Source organism: Thunnus thynnus, chromosome 23 (assembly GCF_963924715.1).
Source record: "Thunnus thynnus chromosome 23, fThuThy2.1, whole genome shotgun sequence".
NCBI lineage: Eukaryota > Metazoa > Chordata > Actinopteri > Scombriformes > Scombridae > Thunnus > Thunnus thynnus.
Window position 1 is genome coordinate 23,701,364 of NC_089539.1, and position 18,373 is coordinate 23,719,736.

The following is an 18,373-nucleotide window of genomic DNA, read 5'->3' on the forward strand; positions in this document are numbered from 1 at the left end:
TTTAGTGTGTGAACAAAACAATCAGCAAGCGCTCTAGTGACTTTCGCTGGCCGAGTCGACTGCTTCCGGTTTAGCCCTCCGGCTAACTTGAATGAGGATAAAACAATTCAATCATGCGGCTCTTCAAGGTTTTTGAAATGTGATCGGACTGAACGGATTTAATTCTTATAGTGAGACGAGTCATTTCGCGGGGGTTGTGACGCTCAAAAAAATGTATCCGCTGAATTACAAACGTCTCTTTCACAATGATACAATAAGTGCACTTTATGTTTCTGCAGTGTCAAGCCCGAAGTCCTGCGTGATTGGCTCAGGGCTGGGGGCGGGGCTTAGCCAGGAGAACCAGGACGGCGAGGAGGAGCCTGTTGTCATGGTTGCACCGCCGTCAAGCCAGAGACTGTTCAGCACGCTGCCGTCCGTCGACAGCGCCGTGGAGTCCTGGGACGGATCCAACATGGACAGCAGCTTCACCAGCCCGGGTAGGAGATGACCTCTGACCTCTCACTCTCAAGAGTCAAGATAACGCTGCTACAAATGACTAAAGTATTTCTGTGTGTGTGTGTGTGTGTTTGTGTGTGTGTGTGTGTAGCTCCACCATTTCAGTCGTCAGTGTACAGCTTCCACGAGTGGCGCAACGCCAAGACAACCAACAGCCAATCATCTTCCTCCACTCGCCAGAGAGCCAATCCGCTGTCAGATCTGGGTCTGAGCGACGATGACTGGGACCGCCCACCACTCGGAGGGTGAGAGAGAGTTTTTATCAGCGAGTCAATTTTACATTTCTACATTTCCCACAGCTGCTGTTTACATAATACATTAGCGTGTTAGCGGCCCTTATTCACGGCAATGGGAGTTGCTAGCGGTGTGCTAACAGCAGTAACAGCAGTGTGTCTCTGTCTGCAGAGCCTGTAATCTGCCCAGCGGCCTTATCACTGACAGCAGGTACCACCCTCACCTTTGACCTTTAACCCCCACAAACTCCTCTGTCACCCCACTGACCTCCAGCAGAAACCCTCACCTGGTGACCTTTGACCCCTGCCACACAGACAGACACATACACCCGGTGTATGTTCTAACTGCACATGTCCCGTCCTGTCGAAAACTCACACCAGCATGACGTGTCCGTCACCAGCCTCCTCTGTGTGTGAAGTTCACTCATCAGGCTGTTCTTCTCTCTGATTGGCTGAGCATGACCTCTGACCTTTCCTCCAGGTTCACTGTGGGGCATGACGGGACAGAACCGGACCAGGAGGAGAACTTCTGGTCTCAGGCTCTGGAAGATCTGGAGACCTGTGGCCAGAGCGGCATCCTCAGAGAGCTGGAGGTGAGTAGTACTAGTAGTAGTAATAGAGGTAGTATTAGCAGTAGCAGTAATACTATGAGGAGTATTAGTTGTAGGGCTGGGTATTAATTCAAAGTTTTTTGATAATAAATCTATAAAAGTAATATAAAATCTGCACTGACACTAAAGTTGTCATTTCAGGAATATAAAAACCTTTTTTTTTTCATTTAACAAAAGAAGTTGTCAAACGTTAAATGTCGAAACACAAGCAGCCGAACAAGAACTCTGTCAAATGAAATAAAGACTAAAACTAAGATTTTGATTTAAATCAGGAACTTGAAACGGTCTTTTGTTCATACAGCGCACACAGCAAAAACCCATTAAAACAGACAAATCATAATTTGATTCTACAAACAGATTAAATAAAACAATTCCAGTACAAAATAAAACAAGAAAATTTAAAAGGACTGAAAACTGAAATAAAAGACAGTTCAACGAAGTAAAATATGTTTTAATTTGTTTTGATTTTTTCCAAGCAGACAAGTTGTTGTTGTCTTGCAAAAGTTAATTTAGATTTAGAAACCTATTGATTTTATGATAAGTGATTTAAATGAAAATATAAATAAATTAAGATTAAAAAAAAAAAAGAGAAATAATACTTTCCATAATTAGATTTTGATTTATTTCAGGCCCTGATGCTTCCTGACTGCAAATACATGATGCTTTGATGAATGTATATGAAAATAATCAAACTGGTGCGCTAGTTTCCTGTCTCTAAAATCTCTAAATAAAGGTGCAAAAAAAAAAACAACCTTTAAAATCTTTTTGAAAAAGAGATTGTTTAATGCGACAAATTTTGCTCCAGTGATTTATTACATCAGACAAAAATATATATTCTCACATGCAAAACAAAAAATCTAATGCCTTTAATTACTATTTACTTGGAATTTTAAATTTCGGATAATTTCTATGTAAAACAATAACACGATACGATTTCTTTTAAAAACTGACAAAGGATAATATTGAATTATTGCCCAGCCCTTTAGTATCAGTAGTATCAGTTGTAGTAGTTTTAGTAGTAGTTTTAGTTGTATTAGTCATCATTCTCCTCATGCTGACAGATCTGTATATAAATATATTAATGTGTAAACGTTGGGTAGAAATGCGGCTGTGTATCTCAGTGACTCGGCTGAAAAAAGAAATGACTCCTTCTCTTCCAGGAGTCTGCAAAGGAGACACACCTCCTCACTCTGGTATCCTCCTTTCTCCCCTCTACTAATTCTCCTCCTGTCCTCCTCTCTGTAACTGGAGTTTTAGCGTCGTCGAACATCAGACATGTTAGCTGTTTTTGAATGTGACTCTAACTGCACCCCCGGCAGCAAGCTACAGACCATGGTGACGTCATTGTTAACATCATAGTGACATCACCCAGCTTCTGAACAATCACGTCATGTGGCACCGGGCATGGCAGTTTGAGCAAGGCATGCTGGGAGAGCTTCTGCAAGGCCTGATGGGTAGTTTGTTTTGCCGGTCATGAAGCAGATCTGTCAGTCATGCATGCGTCTGATGAGTCCTTGATTCTGATTGGCTGAGAAGTGGGCGTCTGTTGAGTGACGTGAGAAGGCTCGCTGTGATGAAGAAGTTAGACACGATCATCAAACATGAAGTAGAAACAAGAGTAGAATCTTCAAGTGAAACAGTAGAAACAGAAGTAGAATCTGTAAGTAGATAGATTGAGTAAAACAACAGTATAAGCTGCCAGTGGATCGTGCAATTAGAAACAAAAGTAGATATTTTCAGTAGAAATTAAAAAAAAAACAAACATTAGACCAGCAAGCTTACAAGTCAAGTTCAAGTAAGTTCAAATAAAAGTGGATCTTGTCAGTAGAAACAAAAGTAGAATCTTGATTCAAGATTCTTGTAGAAGCAATAGATTCTTCAACTAGATCATTTAAGTAAAACAACAGTATAAGGTGTCAGTAGGTTCTGTCAATAGAGACAAAAGTAGATATTTTTGGTAGAAATAACAAGACATGAGGTCAGTAAATCAGTCAATAGAAACGGAAGTAGATCCGTTAATTCCAAACAATAGAAGATCCTGTCAGTGGATCCGTCAATAGAAACTTTAGAAGACCATGTCAGTCCAAACAACAGTAGATCCTGCTACTAGAAACACTGCTGGAACCTGTTAGTAGACCCTACCAGTAGAAGTAACAGTGGATCCTGTCAGTAGAATCAGAAATAGATTATGTCAATGAAAACAACATAAGATCCTGTCAGTCGATCCTGTCAGTTAAAATAACAATACATCAAGTCAGTAGATCCTACCAGTTGAAATAATAGATCCTGCCAGTAGAAACAGATAGATCTGTCAATAGAAACAATAGTAGATCTTGTCAGTCCAAACAATAGTAGATCATGTTACTAGATCCTGCTACTAGAAACAATGCTGGAACCTGTTAGTAGACCCTACCAGTAGAGGTAACAGTAGATCCTGTCAATCCAAACAATAGTAGATCATGTCACTAGATCCTGCTACTAGAAACAATGCTAGATCGACTCTATTAGTAGATCCTACCTGTTGAAGTAACAGTGGATCATTAAACATCAGTAGATTTTGTTAGTATGTTCTATCAGAAGATGCAACAATAGATTCACTCTATAGAAGTAGTAGTGGATCCTCTCAGTAGAAACAAGTATCTCAGTAGATCTACTGTAGCCTATATAGATATCAGTAGATTCCATCAGGAAATCTGTCAATAGAAACAGTAGTAGATCCTGTCAGTACAAACAGCAGTAGATCCTATGAGTAGCAATAACGTTCATGCATCTAGTCATAACAAAACAGATAGATAGATCTCATCAGTGGATCCTGTTAAAGGAGACGACAGTAGATCCCATCCTCAGAAACAAGGGGCGATCCTAGAAATAGAAAGTCAGAAACAATAGATTCACTCTGTGACACAGTCTCAGTAGAAACAAGTACGAATGGGTAGATTTTCTCAGTAGATCTATCTTAAATAAACAGCAATTGATCAGGTCAATAAATCTGTCAGTAGAAGCAGTAGTAGATCCTGTCAGTACAAACAACAGTAGATCCTGTGAGTAGCGATAACGGTCAGCAGATCATGCTAGTAGATCCAGTCAAAATAAAAGAAGCTGTAAGTAGAGCAGCAGACGTAAATCCCATCACAAGAAGCAACAATAGAATCTGTCAGTTGATCCTTTCAGTAGAAATCTGTCCTCTCCTGGTGTGATCATGTCAGCTGACGTCAAAGGTCATACTCCCAGGTTGTCTTTACCGTCCATGTTTTGTGATGGATCAATGGATTCCAGCTGATTGGTTTTGATTTTCTGTCTCTGATTGGATGTTTTTAACTGTCTGTCTCTGATTGGCTGTCTCCAGGCAACCATCATGTCAGGTTCCACCCTCAGTCTGAACCATGACCCCACCCCCCTGCGCAGCACACTGGGACGCCAGGCGAGCTTCCAGGAACGCAGCAGCTCCAGACCAACGGTGACCTCTGACCTCTGACCTTCACTGTTACACCTGTGTCCTTTCATCTCTTATCTAGAAAGTTTTTGTATTTTTAACATTTTAAAGAATCCTTCCTGTGGATTTTCCCAGGTGACTCCTCGGTCAAACACCTTGCCCTCTGACCCTCAGCGCCGAGCCTTCGCCATGAGGAAGATGAGGCAGGAAGTCAACGAGATCCTGAACCAAAACCCTGTGGAACTGCACAAGGTGACATTTCATCCCAAAACAAAGACATTAACACTAAAGTTACTATTATTATGATTTTAAATTACATCAAACCCCATCTGTGATACTACTAAAGGTGTTTTACATGTATTTACATGACTGAGACACACAGAGATTCACAGGGAACAATGCAGCCTGAACTTTATGGCGCCAATAACGATTATTTTCACTGTCAATTAATCTGCCGATTATTATTCCCAATTAGCTGATTAATGTCAATGTTAAAAAATAGTGAAAAATGGTATTTACAGTTTCTCAGAGTCAACGTTGATGTCTTTAATTTGCTTGTTTTGTCTGAACAGTCTGAAATGATAAGATATTCAATTAACTGTCATATTTGACCATCAAATATTTGGCATTTATGCTTGAAAAATGACTGAAATGATGAACCAATTATCAAAACAGTTGCTGATTAATTTTCTGATCGACTAATCATTTAATCGACTAATTATTGCAGCTCTAATTGATATCAGCCTCACCGTTCACCGATTAGCATTAATACATCCAAAAAGCAAGACCGTGCTGTGTCCAAAATCACTTGTTCACTATTAATAGACACTAAATAAGTCAAATAAGTAATTTGAGCTCAGCGTAATTACAGCAGAATGTGGTGTCAGTAAGTTGTTCTTGGTTTGTGGTTAATGGTGTGTGTGTTTGTGTGTGAAGCTGACTCTAGAGAAGGCCTCGGATCTCGAGGATTTCGGCTTCAGCGTTTCTGACGGTATGTTGGACCGCGGCGTCTACGTTAACAACATCCGACCAGGTGGACCGGCGGAGCAGGGCGGCCTCAGAGCCTACGACCGAATACTTCAGGTAAAACAACACAAATACATCCACACCTAACAGGACAAACCACCAGCCTCATGGGCACACTTCCTTAATCCCTCAGTAGAGTATGGAAGATTTAAAATGCCCAAATAAAAAAAAAAAATCATTCAGCATTTAAATAAAGTGAAATGCACATTGTTATTTATATTTCCTTTTTATGTATGCATTTACTGCTTCATAATTAAATGAAAAACAGTTGAATGTTTTTGACATGTATGATGCAGCTCCCCTGCACAATATGTTAAAGTTGATTTTAACGCTACAAAACAAAACACCTAAAAAAAACCTACAAAATAGTCAGAAAGTTAAAATGAAGAGACAGTTAATTTATAGTTCAAAAACCTAAATAACTTACCTTTTAACATGTTTTTAAGTTAATTATGACAGTAAATTCTTACATGAAAAGGAAATACAAATAACAATGTGTACTGTATTTCACTGCATTTCAGCGTTTGATTTGTTTTTATTTAGGCATTTTAAATCTTTTTAAAGCCTTTGTTTCCCTCTAAATTAATTAATTAAGTTTTCTGTCTTCAGATAAACCACGTCCGGACGAGGGACTTTGACTGCTGCCTCGTCGTTCCTCTGATCGCTGAGTCTTCAAACCACTTGGAGCTTGTCATCAGCCGAAACCCCGCCTCCTCTGCTGCCAGCCTGCTGGCCAATCACACGGACGGCACCACCAACAGCAGCCACTCTCCTCAGACAATCGGCAGCGAGCTGGGACCGTCGGAGCTCCCCATTGGCCAGGGGGAGGACGGTGGTCCAATCAAGTGGAGCCAACCGGGTGAAGGGCTGGGGGCGGGGCTTGTGAATAATAAATCCTTATAGCAGAGAAAAAATGGATCAAACTGGATTAAACTGGTAACCAGACTGAACTGGAGAGGTCAGCGAGGAGAACAGTATAACAAAGCTGACTTAAACTGGTTTAGACCCGTCCAAACTGGTTCAGAGTGGACCCCCACATGGTGCTACACACACCTTCTGGATGAACTTTGACCCTTGACCACTAAAGTTTGACCCTTGAACTGCTAAAGCAGCCTGAAAGCACACTGATGGACCCGAGCAATGAACCAGTTCTGCACACTGGTCCAACTGGTCTCACTGGAACCAGAACTATAACTACTGATCCTAACTGGAACCACAGCCAGAGCCGCCAGGCTTACTGGTCCAAGATTAATGGTTACTGGTTCTACAAACCTAGAACCATGGCTACTGGTCCAACTGGAACTAGAGCCAATTGTCTTACTGGTCCAAGACACATTGGTTCTGGTCTTAGTGGTAACAGAACCATGGCTACTGGTCCTACTGAAGCCAGAGCCGCAGCCAATAGTCTTACTGGTTCTGGTTCATGGTCTTGGAGAACCACAGGTACTGAGCCGGAGCTATGACCGCTGCTTCTATGAGTCCAGAACCTTGGCTCCTGGTCCATCTGGTCTCACTAGAACCAGAACCATTGGCCACTGGTTCAACTGGCCAAGAACCACAGCAGCACAAAGACTGATGGGACTGATCCAGTCCAGAATCCAGAACCTGCTGATGGACTGACAGGTTGCCAAGGAGACAAGGGATGATCCGATCAGAATGTTTAGGGCTGATGTCATTAGGATCAAACACTGATCGACTTCTTTTTCTCTTTTTACACAAAGAAACCCTCAAAACTCGGCTTTATGTCCAAGTCCTGGTCTTGTAGCAGTGGTGCTGCCCCACGTTTGTTGCATTTCCAGAGAATTTTTGAAGCAAAGTTATGGTCGGGTTCAGGTTTTAGATTAAACAGTCCCTCCAAGAGTTTTTTGTGATTATTGTGGCCAAAAACACTGGATTTTGCAGCGACTTTTCTCAAAAATTGCGATATGTTTTATGTGCTCTTTTTGCGATAAAATTGTGGGAATTGGGAAAAAATCCAAGCAAAGGAAAGTAATGCAATTTAAAAAGAATACTACCAATGAAGAGTAAAAACACAATGCTTTTTCAATGTGCTAGTTTGAGAAATATTGAGAAAAATTAACATTTTTCACCAAAACACTACACAAAAACTTCTTAAATCATTTCACAGGAGTCAATGTCAAGCTGTGGACTTGTAGATGTTAAAATCTGCATACTAGGTACTTCCTGTCCATGAGGTCCAAAGTTTATTCTTCACCATCACACAGAAACAACTATATTTCATTGTTAATTTTTCATGTATTTTCTTAACATGAACCATGGGCTCAAAGTTAAATTAAAAAAAAAATACTATGCTTGAGTTCCATTTATAAGCCTTTATTAAATAACCTTTCACCTCAACATGCACAACACATGGTCTACTAATGTTACAAGGAGTACAAAACAGTTTCCCTCCGCAATTCCCAAAACATTTGGGAATTGTTTTGCTTGGCCTACGGCAGTAATTTTTGTTGGCTGGTGAGATTTTTCCATCTTCCACACGAATGTGCGCCTGAATTACAAAATGCGACAATTGGTCCAAATCACAAGCGGTCTGTTGATTTGGCCATTTCATGCGGAAAAGTTGCGGTAATTTAGCAAAATTTCAAGCTCTCGCAAATATTGTGAAGATTTCTTGAATTTGTGTTATTACAATCGCAAAATCGCAATTTCCTGGAGGGACTGATTAAAGATGGCAATGGTTAAGTGCGATTCTTGAGATGATAAAGTTCAAGTAGGAAATTAAAAATGGTTGCGTTAAGTTCAAAATGAGAGATGGTTGGTTAGGAAGGGTTTGGTGTAGTTCAGGTTAGGATAAGGATCTGGAAGGGTGGGATCGGTAAGACCACAATAAGATGCAGCTGCTTGAATGCAGGGTAATCCTGAAAAATTCTGAGTTAGCTTATAGCATGCTACAGCATCACCGCAGAGTTTGAGTTAGTGATCGGTGGACAATACCGAGATACCGAAATACCGAGTCCCTTGTTTCTCTTCAGTTAGATGTTTCCACAGCATTTTGTGGTACTAAAAACCTGCATTTTGACCAAAGGAATCAGAGACTAAATGTAGTGCTTGTAGGAACTTCATTACATTCTGAAGCAGAAATAAATAACCATCAAACACTTCATTACATCTAACTGAAACATCTGAGTCATCAACAGTAAATACAAAGAACAACAGGGTGACTTTGTGTTATTATTGGAAACACAAAGAGGGATACAAAAGGATGCAATTAGTTCCTCTGGAAACTACGGAACTGGAGTAAGTAATCTCAATCTTTTGGTTGAAAAGCTTCGCAAGGTATCGTCCACTCATCACTAGTCTGTGTGTGGTTAGAAAATACTTGTACAAACCTCACCGAACCATGTGACAAAATAAAGTAGCAAGGTTACGATTAGTTGAACGAAACAGTTCGTTTACGTAGAGATGATGGTCATGGTAACTGTAACCATGACTACAATCAAGAGGTATATCGGAGTATGTGAGGTGGATGAAAGGGCTGGGTATCAAATATCAATAGAGTTTTGGTACTGACTGAAATGCGTATGTAGCAATGTGTTGTACAAATATATGATCGGATTTGTAAACTTCATCTTTAATGAGATTGCTTTTAAGTTTTGCCAAGCTGAGGTTCAAAGTTAATTCTTGAGCTCGGAAACAATTTCACCACAAGGTCTCTCAAAGATAATGAACAGGTGATGTTTGAAAAACAAAAAGCACTTCCCGTTGTTTTGACGGTATTTTCACAATCCTCAAAGACTCTTCTAACCGCCTGGGTAAAAAAATATTCCGTCCGCTGCACAATTTTTAACAATTTTTCAAACACTGTTGGTTAATTATCTTTTAGAGAAACTGATGGTTACCTTTTTAACCTGAATTTTATGCTAATACATGAGGGGAACAATCCGTTTTCTCAACTGTTGTTTCCAAGAGTCTAGAAACTTTTAAGCCAACATCCACAGGTTCAGGACAACTTGACAAACTCCTGCGATATGATTTAAGCTCCAGAACTAAATTGATCTTGTCGTGAGATTGTTTTCTCAACAAAAATATGCCAATTTTCATCTGGAGTTTTGAAAAGTTTAGAAAAATGCGTCAACATTTCTCAAATTAGGGGATTTAAAAAAGTTTTGTTTTTTATTAGTTGTTTATTTTTATTGAACATTTGGGAACAAAGACAAGACACACGCATGTACAGAAACAAACGATACATAGCCGACAACTGCAAAACTAAATAACACTTATATGTTCATAAAAAAAACAAAAATAATACCACCAGCTGCATACATCGAAGAAAAAACTTTACAGGACAAACAAAACAAAACAATCAAAACCAAAAAGTATCACTTCTGTCATCAGTATCGACAAATTTCAAATGACACCCAGCCTTTGTAGTAGAGATTTGGCAGCGTAAACAGTGTGGAGGGACATTTATTGACTGTTTTTTTTTATTATCTGTTAATTTTAAAAAGAAAAATCGATCAAGTGGTTTCTAATGAACATCAGCTGATACTGATCGGACCATCCCTGATGAAGATGGACAGACACTGAGCGTTTACTGGTTTTAAATTTTAGTTCTGTGCCATGAAAAAGCTGCAGACTGGAAGAGTAATAATAATGATGATGACAATAATGATAATGATGATGATGATGATGATGATAACACTGAGCAGTTCAATAAGAAACTTTTTCTACTGTTTACACCTGTTGGACTGGCCACACTGTGTGTATGTATGTATGTGTGTGTGCGTGTCTGTGTGTGTATGTGTGTGTTATGTGTGTTAAACACAAGGCCAGTTAAGCCCCCCCCCCACCCATCCCCTTCACCCCTCCTTCTTCCCTCGACCAATCGGCAGCCAGGATGACTGACTGACTGACAGAGAGAAATTCTGAGCGATTCAGCTGATTGGCTGGAACCAATCAGAACAGAGAAAACAAGCGCTTCCCTGCCTGGCTGTGATTGGTTTTCCTCTACACACAAATCAACCAATCAGCTCCTGGGAAGAAGCCAAGCATGTCCCCACCCTGACCCCCCCAAACCCCCCCCCGCCCTCCCCCGTAACAGTGATCTATTATGCTAATCGATCGGTGTGTTTTTGATTGATTGTTGTCAGTTTTCTCTGTTTGTTTGTTTCCATGGCGACTGAACCTGAAAAGATGTAAAATAGATTAAAAAATGGTTCGGTCCCGTCGCTGTTCCCATGACAACCATGAAACCCTGAAAACCTTCACCTCATCACCACAGAAATAACGATGTTACACAAGAAAAAAAACCCTGTTTAAACGGTGAACTGTGTGTGTGCGTGCGTGCGTGCGTGCGTGCGTGTGTGTGTGTGTGCGTGATGTCAACATCTTCCTGCTCCCACCTCACTCTGAACTCACTATTCAAACTGGCCAATCAGAACCCTCCCTCAACATCACTGACCAGTAAAAACCCTCTGTGAGCCGAACAACCAATAGGAGAGCTGTGATCGGAGCTTACTGCGTTGAGAGTTGTGATTGGCTGTTACTGTGTGGAGAGCTGTCATTGGCTGTCCTGCTCCGTCCAAAACTTAAACTGTGAAGTTCTGAATCTGAAGCACAGTGCTAGAATATGGTTAGCATGTGACTAGCAAACACTGAGCACAGAGCTAGCATAAAGCTAATGTGGCTACCATAAGGTCAACGCACACTTAGCACACAGCTAACACCAGTTACCTAGCAAACATGTTTACCACCTGTTAAATATAGCTGCTGCTCAGTTTGCACATACCGAGCACAAAGGTAACACCTGGCTAGTATGGCTAATATTTGGTTTGAACACAGCTAACCAAAGGCAAACAGAGCTATGTGTTAGCATAGGGCTAGCACACAGCCAACACTTGGCTAACATAGGTAGCATATGGTCAGCACAGACCTAAATCAAGGCTAGTATAGCTAATACTCAGTAAGCACACTGCTAACCTGTGGCTAATACATCTAGAATGTGGATAGCACAGACCTAGAGCAATGCTACCATAGCTAGAATATGGTTAGCACACAACAAGAACAAAGCTAACAGAGGGCTTGCATATGAGAAACACAGGTAATGTTCAGTTAGCACACAGCTAACATAGTGCCAATACAGCTAGGTGTTAGCACAGGGCTATCACAGCTAGTATCTGGTTAGCACACACCTAGCATGAGGCTAACAGAGCTAGTATTCACTTAGCACATGGTTAACATTACACAAATACTCTGCTCAAAATCCACCAGATTACCATAGAAGCAGCGCTTGACTTGAGACAAACTGTTCCACCAATGAGAATGAGCCACAGAGCGGAGGGGGCGTAGCTTAAGGAGGGTTTGATGTGTGAGATTTAAAGCCATACACACTGTGTTCGTGTATGTGTGTATGTGTGTGTGTGTGTGTGTTTGTGTGTGTAACATTGCAGGGATTTGCACTCTAGTGATTCACCTCAGCCCCCACACACTCACATGCACACTCTCACACACACACACACATGCATTGCACTGCCATTTGAAATAGTGGGTCAGATTAGTTTCCATGTAGCTTCACCAACCAAACTGTATTTTTCTTTAAAGGAACAGGGATGTTGTAAAGTATTTTTGTACAAATTTAATACTTTGGTAGCATGACGTTCCTGCTGTTTGTCCTGTCGGGCTCCACTGCTCTCCTCCACCCCCCTTTGTATGGACGACTACTGAGCAACAATAAAGATGAAGACCTGCTGGGAGGACTGGACTTCATGTGTCGTCTCACACAGAAACATACATAAACACACACACAAGATACAAACTTGTTTCATGTTGTAGTTTTCAGGATATTTACATTTTACATTTTGTCATTTGACAGACGCTTTTATCCAAAGCGATTTACAAGCGAGGCGAGATAATCAAGCATTAAGAGGACAGTGACTTTGAAAAAGCCATGGTACAAATTCTCAAGTAGCTGCTGACCAAGAACAAGTGCAATGAGAAGGAGCACTAGACAGAAATTTGTTTTTCGTTCAAGATATAACAATCAGGGTGGATTTAGTGATTTGGGTGTTTATTGCTTCATTTTTTTTACCTGTTTTCTAACTGGGAATGTTGGTATTGGCAGTGGTAGAAAAGTCTGCTGCTGATAACAAGACTAAAAGCCTAAATATCTATGAGCGACCTCTGAAATGTCAAGTTTGTCCTGAATGTGGCACCACGGGAAAAGTCTTTAAAATCATCAGTTTGATTAGGACATTTACACATAACATGATGTTGATATCATTGCCATTACCATCCTTAACAAAATAGGACCTAGATAAGGGCAAACTATATTAAATATTAATATATATATTAAACAATGTCATTATACAATCAAATAAAAACACATTGTTTGCACACATACAGTATAAAGTACAACAGCATGAAAAACATAGAAATAAAACAGACGTGACAAGAAATTCAAGAAGCCAATACAAAATATAAGCACTATAATATAATTTGCATAATATATACTAAACAAATCTGTCAACACATTGATAAAATAATTTACAGTACTAGTGTTAAACTACATGTACTGTACTACCAGTACTTCTGCTACTACAAGGTTACTCCCAGTGCTACAACTCGTGTAAATACCAGCACTACTACTGGTAATATTATCTATTAATCTTGATACTAATACAGGTAGTACTTAACTAGCCAGATACAACCACTAATACTACAACTGCTACAAATGAAAACAACATGAAAACACATGCAGTAAGTCAAAATTAGATGCTATTTCAGAATGATGATGTTTAGTAAAAAATATGATACTGAGTCAAAATATTAAGTCTTATTAGTCAAAATAATGAGATATAAGTCAAGATCATTACATAATAAAGAGCTGTGAAGTTTCGTTTTGTTCCTGACTTTAGTGACAAAGCATTTTTAATTACTTACACTTTAATTCGCCCCTCTGACTGGTTTCTTCTCCATCACAATGGTGGTAGAAGCTCATGGGTATTGTAGTATTCATAGCCATCCCCTAAAATCACAGACAAAACGCGATTTCTCAGAAACAAAGTTGAAATAATTGAAACCAGTGGTCATAATATAAACCTTTAGGATTGTTACATTATCCAGGAGAGTTTATATGTTCAGTAATATTGAGGAGATTGATTGACTTATTATATTTCAATTCATTTTTTTTAAACTTTTTTTGCAGCATAGTTTTATTATTATTTTCCATTTAATTAAACTGTAGATACTGTAAGCAATGCAGTCCACACATTTCCCCATTCGCCCACCCCAGGCCACAAGCATATAAAACAAAACAAAAAGACTATATAATTTGCAGTGTTTTATTTGTTCTTTTTTGCGGTAAAATTGTGGGAATTGGGAAAAATTGCAAGCAAAGGAAAATAATTTGATTTTTACTACTATCAATGAAGAGTCATGTGTAATTGCTTCCTTTGATAAAAAGCATACTGCATACCAGAAAAAATATATTTTAGTGCTAATTTTTAAATTTATTTTCAGAACATGAGAAACACGGTCTCAAAGTTACATAAAAAAGAAAATACTGAAGTTCCATTTATATCCTTACTGAATTCATGCTGTGTGCGATGGCGTAAGTTACCACGACACGGAATGCGACAATTGGTCCAAATCACAAGTGGTCTGTTGATTTGGCCATTTCATGTGGAAGAGCTGTGGTAATTTATCAAAACTGCAAGTTCTCGCAAATACTGGAGAGATTTCTTGAATTTGCGTTAATTATTGTGATCACATAATTTCCTGGAGGGAGTGATTGATTTCCAAAAGGTGCCTTATTTCTCACACTCCTAGAAAAGATGTGCTTTTTTTATTTACTTAACACAAGTATTTTTTTTTTAACATGCTAACTCCTTTCTTTTTTTGATGGCAGTATTGGACTTCCATACTTTGGTATATTAGTAAACGTGGCTGCTACCTGCTGCTCTGTATATCACAGATGTCTGTATTTTATTTGAATAATTGTGTAAAAACGTATTTATTTATTTTTTTAAAGTTTATTTATAGTAGATTTTAGTTTATTTAAAAAGTTTTGGTTCAATAAATGTCCGTTAAACCGGATGTGGCGTCACTGCTCGGTGCTCCGTTCTCCTGCCTGCTCGGTGCTCGATGACTCCTGTCTGTTCTCCGGTGTTTTGTTGCCATTAGCCGCCGCCGCCGTCGCTGCTCTTTCTCCGTCACGTTTCTGCACATTTTCACCATCAGCTAACCGGTGGAGACACAAACACCGCTGCCGGATAAAGAAAGCACCGAGCCCGGCAGGAAGCAGCATGTCCACCGCGCTGGAGAGCTACATTAACCGTATCCTGCCGCTGCTAGCTGGCTAGCATGCTAACTGTCTGAACGAATGAATGAAGGCTGTTTCTGTTAGCTTGGAGCTAAATGTTGGTTGTGACTGCAGCTGGTTATTTCTGTGTAAGTTATTAATGTGAATTTAACGTGTGTTTGTGCAGAAAAGAGTTATTTCTTTAACTCGGTGTGACTCAGGTACTGTGGCCATCGTCACATCAGACGGCAGGATGATTGTGGTGAGTTTAAAGAAAACCTTTAACTATTGTTTTCATTATAGATTGTATTCATTTCTCGGTTAGTAAGTGGTGGAAAGTAACTGAGTACATTTACCCAAGTATTGTACTTAAGTACTTAAGTACAATTTTGATGTACTTGTACTTTACTTGAGTATTTCCCTGTGATGCTACTTTATACTTCTACTCCACTACAGATTCAGATGAAGATTTGACACAATGGATAATATAACAAGCTTTTAAAATACAACACATTGTTAAAGATGAAACCAGTGGTTTCCAACCTTTTTGTCTTTTGACGTCTTACAAAAAGCAGTGTGTAGTCGGGGTCACATTTCACATGTCTATGAGTTGTTAACAGCTCCACCAAATAGTGATTTTTCCCTCTAAACTTCTCACATGCTTTCATTTCAATAAATGTTCAAATGATCCAATATTTCAGCAAAAATCAAAGATTAGAGAAAAAGTCCAAAAACTGAAAACAGATTTGTGTATCAGAACTTTGTTTTTTCTTCTTTCCTCTCCCATTAATCATCTCACCACCCCTCAGATTTATCTGCTGACCCTTTGGAGGGGCCCGACCCCTAGGTTGGGAACCACTGGACTAAACTAGCTAACTGTATATAAAGTAGTGTAAACTAGCTCCACCTCCAGCAGCTACAACAGTAACATGCTGCTCTAACACTGATGCTTCACTATTAATAATCTAATGATGTCATATATAATAATATATCAGTCAGAGGGACCAAACCACTACTTTTACTGCAATACTTTAACTACATCAAGCTCATAATACTTATGTACTTTTACTGCAATACTTTAACTACATCAAGCTCATAATACTTATGTACTTTTACTGCAATACTTTAACTACATCAAGCTCATAATACTTATGTACTTTTACTGCAATACTTTAACTACATCAAGCTCATAATACTTATGTACTTTTACTGCAATACTTTAACTACATCAAGCTCATAATACTTATGTACTTTTACTGTAGGAGGATTTATGATTCTTTATTGATCCTGAAGGAAATTCATGTGTTGTAACAGCACCACAGCACACAACCAAGAGATGATACGCAACATGTAACAAGGCAACATAAAGACACTAAATAACGAACTTAAACCTAAAATATGCAAATGTAAAGAAACTAGTGAGTGCTGTGGTACCATTTTGATAATTCGAAAATAGTTTTAGTCTTTTTTATTTTTTTTTAAAACAAAAATGCCAAAATTCTCTGATTCTCAGATGTGAATATTTTCTGGTTTTCCTCTATGACAGAATTTAAGGACGTCAACTTGGGTTTTGGGAAGCAGTGATCGACATTTTATAGACCAAACAATTGATCGATTTATCAATCAATTGTTTGCTGGTTTCAACTTTTAAATGTGATTTAATTATTTTCTTTGTCATATTTGATAGTAAACTGAAAATGTATTTTGGGTTTCTGGGTCAAACAAAAAAAAACCTCTGGGAAATTATAACGGGCACTTTTTTTTTTTTTTTTTTAGTGTTTTCTGACATTTTATAAACAAAATAATTAAAAATGTAATTAAGGAAGTAATCATTAGTTCCAGCCTTAATTATTATTACGTTTGAGTCACAGAGCTAAAGTCTGTTTAAAGCTGAGGAAGTCGTTTAGCAACATTTCCGACAGTTTTGAAGATATTTCCAGAGTCGTGAGGATTATTTTGTCCACCAGTGTTGTTTTCTCTTCTGTTTGTTTGGAAGAGACGAAGTCTGGTCGTCAAATGAATGTGATGTAAACTGTGTGTGTGGTGCGTTCAGGGCACTCTGAAGGGCTTCGATCAGACCATCAACCTGATCCTGGACGAGAGTCACGAGCGAGTGTTCAGCTCCAGTCAGGGCGTGGAGCAGGTGGTGCTGGGACTCTACATCGTCAGGGGCGACAACGTGTGAGTGATAGTTTCTAACACTGATGATTTAAAGGACGGGTTCACAATGTTTCATGTGTGTCTTAAAACAACAGTCAGGAGCCCAAATGAGCATTGAAAAATGTCTTTTTTGTTGTAATCATTCCTCCTGTTCATATTGACCATTAGAAGATCCCTTCATAATGACCTTACAATGGAAGTGATGGGGGACAAAAGTTTATCTGAAGCTAATATGAAGCTTCAGCGTCCAAATGAGTCAAATCAAGTAGATATCTTTCAACGTTACAGTCTTTTTAGTGCCAAAGTTCCTCTTTTTGTTACTATACTTATAAGCTTCACATCTGCTTTTAAATGACTGTGTGGACACACTGTGGATTTTGGCCTCCATCACTTCCATTGAAAGCACATTTGAAGGATCTTTTAATATCCAGTATGAACAGGAGGAATGATTACAGCGAGGAAAACCTCTTTCACTGTTACTATGGACACCTGACTGCTGGTTTAAGACACACATGAAAAATTGTGAACTTGTCCTTTAAAAGTGGACGATGATTTCAGAGTCATGTTAATAGTATCAGAGTCTGTAAAAGGAAAAATTAAATCTCCTTTTAATTTTCCATCAATACTGATTCATATCTTTATTTATAACTTCCTGTGTGTGTGTGTGTGTGTGTGTGTGTGTGTGTGTGTGTGTGTTGCAGGGCGGTGATCGGGGAGATCGACGAGGAGACAGACTCAACTCTGGATCTTGGAAACATCAGAGCCGAACCGCTGAACTCTGTCGTCCACTGACCTCTGACCCCTACCACCCCCCACCCCACCCTACCACCCCCCCGTACCCCCATCACCACCACCACCACCTGCTGCAGGACCGCCGTCTCCATGGCAACAGGAGTCAAAATGACAGCATGACTGAGTTGTGTGCTTGTGTGTTTTCATAGACCTGTTCTGAGTTTCACTCAGTGTCAGACTCCTGTAGTGACACTTTTCTGTTTGTATTTTTTTATAAATAAATAAAGAAGTGAATTGTTGTTCGATGAGCTTTTTTTTTTTTTTTTATCCTTTGAGTCTTTCTGTCAGATTGTGATTGTTTACTTCTCATATTGTGACCAAACCTCTGAGTTTATTTAGGAAACTAAAGCAGTTTAAAGTTGGA

General features: G+C 39.3%; 2 protein-coding genes across 9 annotated transcripts in view; both read left to right on the forward strand.

Annotated features, from left to right (window-relative positions):
* grip1 (glutamate receptor interacting protein 1) overlaps nt 1-12,506 on the forward strand; it is a 77,557-nt gene extending 65,051 nt beyond the window's left edge. For 4 of the 8 annotated variants that reach the window (XM_067581198.1, XM_067581194.1, XM_067581193.1 and 1 more), the window contains exons 19-27: nt 279-476; nt 587-740; nt 901-939; nt 1,210-1,321; nt 2,500-2,532; nt 4,686-4,796; nt 4,908-5,024; nt 5,709-5,855; nt 6,408-12,506. In XM_067581198.1, the coding sequence (XP_067437299.1) occupies nt 279-476; nt 587-740; nt 901-939; nt 1,210-1,321; nt 2,500-2,532; nt 4,686-4,796; nt 4,908-5,024; nt 5,709-5,855; nt 6,408-6,701 (1,205 nt within the window). In that variant the 3' untranslated portion in view covers nt 6,702-12,506. The remainder of the gene's footprint in view (nt 1-278; nt 477-586; nt 741-900; nt 940-1,209; nt 1,322-2,499; nt 2,533-4,685; nt 4,797-4,907; nt 5,025-5,708; nt 5,856-6,407) is intronic. The other 4 variants (XM_067581195.1, XM_067581200.1, XM_067581196.1 and 1 more) reach the window with 3 other exon arrangements.
* Nucleotides 12,507-14,851: 2,345 nt separating this feature from the next.
* Nucleotides 14,852-18,248, forward strand: lsm8 (LSM8 homolog, U6 small nuclear RNA associated). Its single transcript, XM_067581670.1, has 4 exons — nt 14,852-15,092; nt 15,279-15,319; nt 17,111-17,238; nt 17,919-18,248. Exons 1-4 carry the CDS (start codon nt 14,852-14,854, stop codon nt 18,007-18,009), a joined length of 501 nt encoding a protein of 166 aa, XP_067437771.1. The 3' UTR covers nt 18,010-18,248.
* Nucleotides 18,249-18,373: the final 125 nt, after the last annotated feature.